At 40.0% G+C, this 8542-nt stretch overlaps 1 protein-coding gene across 1 annotated transcript; it reads right to left on the reverse strand.

Annotated features, from left to right (window-relative positions):
- Positions 1-2600: 2600 nt before the first annotated feature.
- On the reverse strand, positions 2601-4078 carry LOC117732392. Its single transcript, XM_034535309.1, has one exon. The coding sequence runs from the start codon at positions 3964-3966 to the stop codon at positions 2953-2955; it is 1014 nt and encodes a 337-aa protein (XP_034391200.1). The 5' UTR covers positions 3967-4078; the 3' UTR covers positions 2601-2952.
- Between the last annotated feature and the right edge of the window lie 4464 nt (positions 4079-8542).

Genomic DNA, 8542 nt, shown 5'->3' on the forward strand with positions numbered 1-8542 from the left:
AGGCGGCTGTAGCTCATGGGCAGAGTGGTTGACCTGAAACCGCCAGTGCAATCCCGAGTCTCCACATATTTCACATTTTCAAAATGTCCTTGAGCAAGACACTCAACCCCCAGTTAATTACTAAGGATGGGTTGAAATGCAGAGACCAAAACAATTTCATCTAAATATGTAATATGATGTTTGTAAATTCCCCCACATCAATAAAGGAATATTATTGTTTACTGAGTAGAGAACGGGTTGGACCCATGGTGGATGTATCATACGTTTAAAAGATGGCACCAATTCACTTGAATGAGAATTGGCGCATAAAAGATGTAACTTCTGTGTGCAGCTGAACATACTATTTCCCCAACAAGTCCCGCCCACACGTTCCGACTCCACCTATGGACTTTAATTTGGGATGATGTCACGTAAATACCATTTTTGCTCTGGGAAAATTTTACAAATATAAATCCTTTTTATGGATTACAAATGAATAATCCAAGAGCATTAATTGCCATTTGTTTGCTGTCCGAGGTGTCCTGACTTAATAATATTTTTTTCTTCACTGCAATATTACGAGTGCCCACTGGGGAAAATTTGCACCAAGGCTGAGCACCAAATCAAAAGCTCTTTTAATAAATCTGTGGTTGTACCACATGAACCAGTTCCTAAATAAAGATTGATTGTTGATTTGATGTAACTGCTATGTAGCTAACTGAACCAATGGACTAAGCTAAAGTTATTTTGCAGCATCACAAGATGAAACATTACTTCCAAAAACAACATGATAGCAGTAACTTTCTTTTTACATGCATTTCTTTTGACTGGTCCTTTTTGCTAAATATTTTTGTAAATTACTAGTTTAAAACTAACTAGCAGTTATTAAAAACGTAGGAACAACTTTACACACACACTTTGTAAATCCTTTTTAAACATTCAGAGGTAAAAGTACAATTTCCCTTCAAAGATTCACCCTATTTACCGTGAGATTAGAGTCAGATGTTAGAAACTCCTTCCCACAAAGCACTGCGTTGGCCTCAGACATCCAGTGTCTGTGAGGTGCTAAACATTGCTGAGGTCTGGAAATTATTCTGCCTCCACTAAAAGTCTGTTGCAGCCTGATTCCTTTTTAATCCAATTTAAATGATTTGGTGTGTTGCAGACAGACAGATACAGCGCAGAGACATTCCACAAGTTGCATGTAAAGTGTAAAAAGAAAACACGAATTGGCAACATGGCTTTGTCCACAAACTTGTGTGACTGATTGGGCCTTAACTCATTCACTGCTTTGTATGCTTTACGTTTCAGAAAGAGGACTGAGGTCAAGGAGTGCTAACTTGGTTCAAGAATGTTAATAGGTCATAATCATCTCTGTATTTTCAGACAAATCTGATAAAAACAAGGCCACTGCGCTGGCTGACCTCTGATTTTCTGATTTGGTTTGTAGGCTGCTTTCCCCAGACTCGGCAGCACCTTGATAATAAGAGAACTGGAATAAGAATGATCTGACATGAGTATAAATACTTTCCATGGGTAATTGACCCTTTTCCTGGACACACGCACTCCAAGATCAAAAGGCTGCATCCTCTGGACTCCAAGAGCCACTGATTAAACACATTTCAGAGGTATTTCCTTTTCATTACCAGGGCAGATCTGGCAAAGTTATATGAGATGTTAAGAGATCATTAAGTTGTATCTTGAAATATAGCCCTGTGTGTGTACAGTAAGTAATAATACAGTATGCATTATTATTATTAGTATGTACACATGTATGAGTTGGTTTGTCTATGTATGTGGTGCACTTTTTTGGCTGGTGAGGGGAAGTCATGTGGCCTGTTGCCAGCCAAGTCTCTGTGTTTCTCAAGAAAGACAACTGGCATTGTTCCAGCAGCAGATACCAGCTTTACTGCCAAATCCCTGCCGGCTGGACTGAAATGTCTGCCATGTAAAGAGAGCAGGAGAGGAGCAGGGCCTGACAAAAGATGACATTGGCTTGTAAGTTTTAGGCGATGACGCTCATGGGGATTCCATTATGTGGCTGTCACACAGCATTAGGCGGGACAGCAAACACTTTGATGTGCGGATTACCATTTAGCCATTGGAGATAATAGATATTTGCCTTAGCTAATCCATTCCTCTATTGATTTTTTTCCCCCCCCTTTAATAACTTCTTGCAAGCAAGCAAATTTTAATAAGTGCAAGAATGCTGACAAGTAAGAAGCTGGAACAAAAGGCCATTTTTGGACACGGATAAGTTCTTCTACTTTTCCAAACAAATATAAGATCATCTCGACAACCACATTTCTTTCAAACGCCATATATTTAAACTACAGAAAATATATTACAAAAAACTAAATTGATAATCTTGAGAGATGAAAGTGGAGAAAATAATCTTCATTCAATACAATGCTTCTATGAAGTCAGATGGTGAATAGTTGTGTTTCGGTTGTATTTTTGTCCATTACGTCATTGTTAAGATACACTAGTTCTCATACCATACTTTAAAATATTCATCTCTTCAGTTAGAAACAATCAACTTGTGGCTGAGTGCAACAGACAGGCTTAACGCATTTGGAAAGTGTTGAAAGACACACAAAATCTTTGTTGGTTTTGGTCATTTCATGCTTTTATTGCTTTATCTATAAGACAGAAGTACATTGACTGCAAGTCATAATAAAGCTGATAAGTCCCCTTTATATTCCCCACCAACCCTTTACCCCCACCTCTATAAAGGCTAAATTGAAAACACTAACAACAAAACTTCAACATAGATCAGGCATGATATCACATTTAATGTTTCTGGGTAAATAAAGATGCTACTACTTACAATTCTGCCTCCCGGGCCCACAGCGTGTCTTGATAGAATATAATATTAAATTGGGAACAGAAATAGAACATTTTCTGAATCAATTTCTTTCATTTTGGTACGTTAAAAACGCGAAAAAAAGAAAAAAAAAGAGGGAGGTAGATTCAGATGTTTGTCGTCTGGGGGCTCTTCGTCCTCGGCTTCGGCACAGGTGAAGGTTGTCCTGCAGCATCTGTGGACAGCTGTGCGGGCCTGTTTTCAGTCTGCTCTTCAGGCTGAGAAACATTCTTGTAACAGTCTATGGGGGAAAGATTGTGTCTCAGGGGTGGAGAGTCCTCAGTTGGGAGCATAGTCTCATACTCTGGGCTGATAGAGTCAGGCACTCGCTTGTTTAGAGAATGCATCCTCATCTCCCCTTCATCCCTGCGTCGCATTTGGGTTTTGATGCGTATGTGGCAGATGCATAATACGATGATTATGATGAGCAACAACAGAATCAGACCTGCTCCTCCTGCTAGCACTGCGACAACAGTTTTGGATTTAAAACAGATTGTTGGTGGTGGTGGTGGACTTTTACAATTCGGGCGGACAGTGTCACTCTTTTCCTTGCTGACTTTGTTTGCCACACTACATGTAAAGCTCATCTCCCCTTTCAGCTGAGCAAGCGAAATGCTCAGCGTTGGTCTTGTCTCGCTGGTTAAGGTCTTTTCATTGAGCATCCATGAGAACATCCAACTCTGAGGATTAGCTACGTGGCAATTGAGATTAACGGCACCAGACTTGGGGTCACAAATGTAGGCGAGTTGAGGTTTTGATACCTTGTCCATCATACAGAGACGACCAGTCCATGACTTAGCCAGTGTACCGTTGGGATTCAACAACTTCGCTTGGTATTCCCCTGCACTTGAGAATTGCAGGTTCTTCAGCACAAGAGATCCGGTTGCAGATAAGTCCTCCGGCTTTCCAACGGACACTTTGCCTTGTTGTCTGTATAAAATGATTGTGCTATTATGAGTCCATCTCAGCACATGTGAGTTTGCCAGTTCCTCGTAGACAAACGGCAGAGTCAGACTCTGTCCGACTACAGCATGAAGATCACAAGTGTCTTTGTTTGCTGCTGTGAGGTTGATGAATCCCGACAGGATGATGACACCGAGTGTGGCAGCAAAACGCGCCATTATACACAAGGGTGGTATCACAACCGCTTGACCGTAACGATGGTTTAGTCTTTGATCGTCGAGAAGCAGTCCGGTCAAGAAGCCGCTCAAAATATAACTGACTTTGACAGAAGAGAAGTGAATCTTGAGTGGGAAGGAAACTTTATTAGTCAAGAGTCTGCTTTCGGTTCTCTGAAGATGAAGAAACGCATTGTCAATAACATTTTCTGCCCACGTGAAGAAATTCCAGGAATATATATTTAAAATTCGCAGCAACAAGCATGACCTGATGGCAAAACAATTGTGGTTAAATTATTGCTAAATAAACCCTAGTGGAGTAAGTCTTGTGAAATGCTTGTCTATAACCTGTTTCTGGTTTGTTCATTTTAGAGCTTTTGAGGCTGACACACATGCATAAATGAGGAAGAAATAACAAGAAGAATCGAGAAGAGTGAAAAGGTTTGGAAAAGGGGGTTTAGGCTAAAGAATATATATCGTCTGTTCTTTTCAATAACTCATAATAAATAACTACATTTTGTGTTCTGCAAACAGAACGCAGGCACCAATACGCAGTTTAATATATCAGCAAGTTAAGATACAGAGTATATTAAGTTACAAAAATATTATGAAAGGAGTTCCAAGATGTAGCATCAGTCAGATATTTCCCTGCTGACTTTTGCATTATTCATCCTGGTTATTGTTTTTTGCCTGTCGAAGAATACATGACTTGAATTTGTCACCTCTAAATTGGTTTGGACGGGGCTGCCTTCTCCGATAAAGCAATTGAATAATGAGAGGCCACCAGCTCTTCTAAATAACTGTTGCAAATGCTTTGGTTTTGGTGCCTTCAGTGGAGCTACTCAACTAGAGTGTGTGTTGTGTAATTAGATATGGGGCTAGGCAGTCAATTAAAAATGTAATTAAATAATTTCAATAAATCTCCTCATGAGAGAAGAGCTGTTCTACAGAAAGCCTCACAACAGTGTCTTACTTTTAACAAACCATAAACAATGCTGCAGCCAGACCTAGTTGACCTCATTTGGCTCGGTGGTTTTAAAAGTCCCCAAGTGGCACATTTTCTTTTGCTTTTTAATTTGCTGGATCTGAAACTGAGTTGGCATTTTTTCAAGTTATTAAATCAAATAATTTGCTCTTGAAATGTAACCTCAATCATCATAATCAAGTAAGCTCTCTATAAATTGCCTTTGAGTAAAGTAGAGTCATTGTTCAGTAACCATCTAGAAATGCCTGTGACATTCGATAATTCATGGTTTCTATAAGTCAACACTAGAATGAGTTAATTTTAAACCCCACAACTATAATTTCATGCAATTAGCAGTGATTCACAATCTCTCTGTAACTCTCGGCACCTTCAAAGATTGCCATAGCAAAAAGAACACCTGTTTTCTTTTCTTTTCATTGACATTACACTTTTTCCTACCCTGAGGGAATGGGTTGATGGAGGGGGCCGTACTGAGGGCTGAATGCAGGGGATTCCTAGTTAGAAATGTTGTAAAGATCTCCAAGAATTCTCCTCGCCAGCTCATAAATAAGAACATGTGTTTAATATGCACGTGTGTGTGTGTGTGTGTGTGCTGAGCTGAAAGCAGCAGGTATATGCAGGGAACAAGCAGAACAGACATATGGTGTGATTGTGTTTATCATAGCTGACACGAGCCAAAGGAGGTGTCTATTCCCAACTTTCCACTTTTAAAAAAATATAAAATTCTGCAATACGGTACCTTGCAACAAAAACTTGCATTGCAATGCAATGACGGTTGTGAGCTGGAAGAGTTAAAAAATCCAGCTTTTACATTCCCCGTCTCAGCAGTTTTGTAAATAGGCCATTAAATAATGGTCCATCTTCCCATTAACTGTTCTTAACGGTTCTTATTTATCACAAAACAAACACTTTTCACTAATAAATCACTCCTATAAAGAAAACTGCTCTACAGGAGACCAACATTCTGATTCTGAGTGGCTTCAGGAGCTGAACATCCCATAAAATGCAGGGAAGTTGATAATTCTCGCGAAACATTTTGGTTTTACCCCTGTGAACCTGTGCATTGTATCAAATTCTATATGCAAGCCAACTTTCATCTTTAACTTATTTACGTTACGCTTCTTTAGTGACATAATTTGCACAATAGTGCATTTTATAGTGAAATATAGCAACACACCAGGCTGTTGAACTGGAAGCTTTAGATTGGGCCACATACAACAGTTACAACTGTGTCCTGATTCTGTTCACTTCGGTCCTGCCATTCACTGTGTTTCCCTATCCTCTCATATGCAAAAGTATTTCCTCAGAAAAAGAGGAACCAAGCTGTAGTGAAAATAAACTTGTGTCTGATTCCATCGTGACATCATGTGACACAGTGCCATCATGTCAAGGCAAGAGTTTCCATGTTCAGTGTGCAACAGTAGATGTTGTTGGAGCTCTTGGAAGCTTTAGGGAAACAATAGATTGGGTAGGCCTAGTTAATATTAATAATTATCCAGGGCATTATGAAATGATGTTATGATGACTGCAATCATTGCCAAGGGCTCCCCTTCAGTCACTATAATTTTATGCAAAAAGTACACTTTGTGCTTGATGTCAAATGAAACCCAACCGATTTATCATCCATTCTGATCCCCTTCTGTAATATGCCCTCTTAATTGGCTACAAAGTAAGGTCTGAATAGACCGGGCATGGGTTAATTGGCCCCAGTTCCGGGTCCCTGAAGCCTTCTGGCAGGGAGTCTGTCTGCCTAGCTGATGTTTAATTCAGGGTCCCAGATGGAGGCGTAGCAGCCTGGCTGTGAGATCCCTGACTCACACTTTCACCAGACGTGGCTGTGGCTCTGTATGGACCCTGTGGGACAAAGGAGGTCCGGCTGGCCCCTCCTGCTCTCCAAAGTCAATATAATTGGGGACAGTAATATCACTCTGAGCTTTAAAAGTACTTTGAAGTGGATGAACACAGATGCTTTCTATGGGCCATGGTCACACCAACATTTATAATTAATCAAAATCAATAGATTGCAATGGAGGCATGGTCCTGCATAATTCCTTGCGGCTCAATTCCATTAATCGTGTCATTCGTTTGAAACCCAGGTGATAATGGACTAAACTTTTATCGCCTTCAAATCCTGTTCACTCTGGCTGATGGTATGGACTTAGGGGACCAAAGTAACTGATTATTCCTCTTTAGAAAAAGCTACCAAGACTTCAAAAATAAGAACTTTTGTTCCTGGCTTGGCAACCTTTGAAGTTTGATCCTTGGCCAGGCCTTGAGCAAAGTCAGCTAAATCCAAAGGGAAATTGTACATCCCATGAAAATGTTTACCTCGGCCTTGGGTACCGTCCAGGAAAAGAAAAAAGTCCTTTCCATATGTAAGGTCTGCATTCACCACAGCCTGTACTGTTTTATTTAGTTAGTTATTAGTTAGTTATTTGAGAAACAGAAATGTTGTTGGTGTCTTTGACACTGCTGTAGTTTGTCATCTAAAATGAGCTCTCCCTATCTTTGACACAGGCTACAGAAGTACAAGGACACAATTTGTCAGGCTTTTAGCTCAAGAGCGAAATCTTTTCAGATGTACATCATTTTTATGTCCAATCTCATCTGGCAAAGCTCCATTATATTTCCCCTCTTCTCCCTTGCTGACATTAAGGCATGTTTGAATGCTTTCACAGATCACAGTCCCTGCAACTTAAAGTCACTCCCACTACTTCCCCAAAATGGTTGTAGAGACAAAAGCCAGACCTTTTTTTTTTGACAGAGTTCAAGAGATCACCATTTATATTTCCTCTTGCATTACATGGGTCTCTGAATTGTCTGGTTTTGGTGGTGCTGGTGGATACTGCGCTTTAAACACAATAGAGTCTATAGGGCTTATCATTGTTGATGCCACCGAGGAGGAAGCCGCTTATATCATCTTTTTGTTTTGCTCTGGCCCAGCTGTTTTTGCTCACTGGGTTGACCAGTTATTTGCTGATGCTGAGAATCTTTGATGTATGCAGGGAGGTACGGCATAGAGGGGAATCACTCTGGCACCGATAACCTCAAAACCGACCTCACAACAGCCTGCTGGAGTTCAAGTTCAAACAACAAAGGAAGATTGTTTTTGTTTCCCCTTTTCCTTTTTTTTTTATGGCTGCAAGGCATCTGTTCTCTGGTGTCTTACTAGCCAATGAAAACTGAGTAGGATATTTAGGTGATACATTTTGTGGCTGACCATAAGCTCCGAATATGAATAACTCACCATTAAGTTAAAGTAGTCTAATCAGAAAAATTACATTCCTTACTATTATAAGTTTATACAAAAAAAAAGCCCTTAAAAAACATTTAACAGAACATGTGTAGGTCCTTTAATGCCAACACAAGAAATTCTGTTAAAACAAGGGTTTTTAACAGCTGGGGCGAATGAACAAACACTTGTTTTCAAAGATTTCATCACAGATTACATCATTTATATTTGCCTGAAGGTTATCCTGTGTTCGGCACTTTGCTTTTATGACCAATGAACTCTTAATCCACCACAGATGAAGCATCCAACTTGTTCCAGGGTCTTTCCCTTTGTTTCCTGTGTGCTAACAATGCTGCTAAAAC

Source organism: Cyclopterus lumpus, chromosome 6 (genome assembly GCF_009769545.1).
Source record: "Cyclopterus lumpus isolate fCycLum1 chromosome 6, fCycLum1.pri, whole genome shotgun sequence".
Lineage (NCBI taxonomy): Eukaryota > Metazoa > Chordata > Actinopteri > Perciformes > Cyclopteridae > Cyclopterus > Cyclopterus lumpus.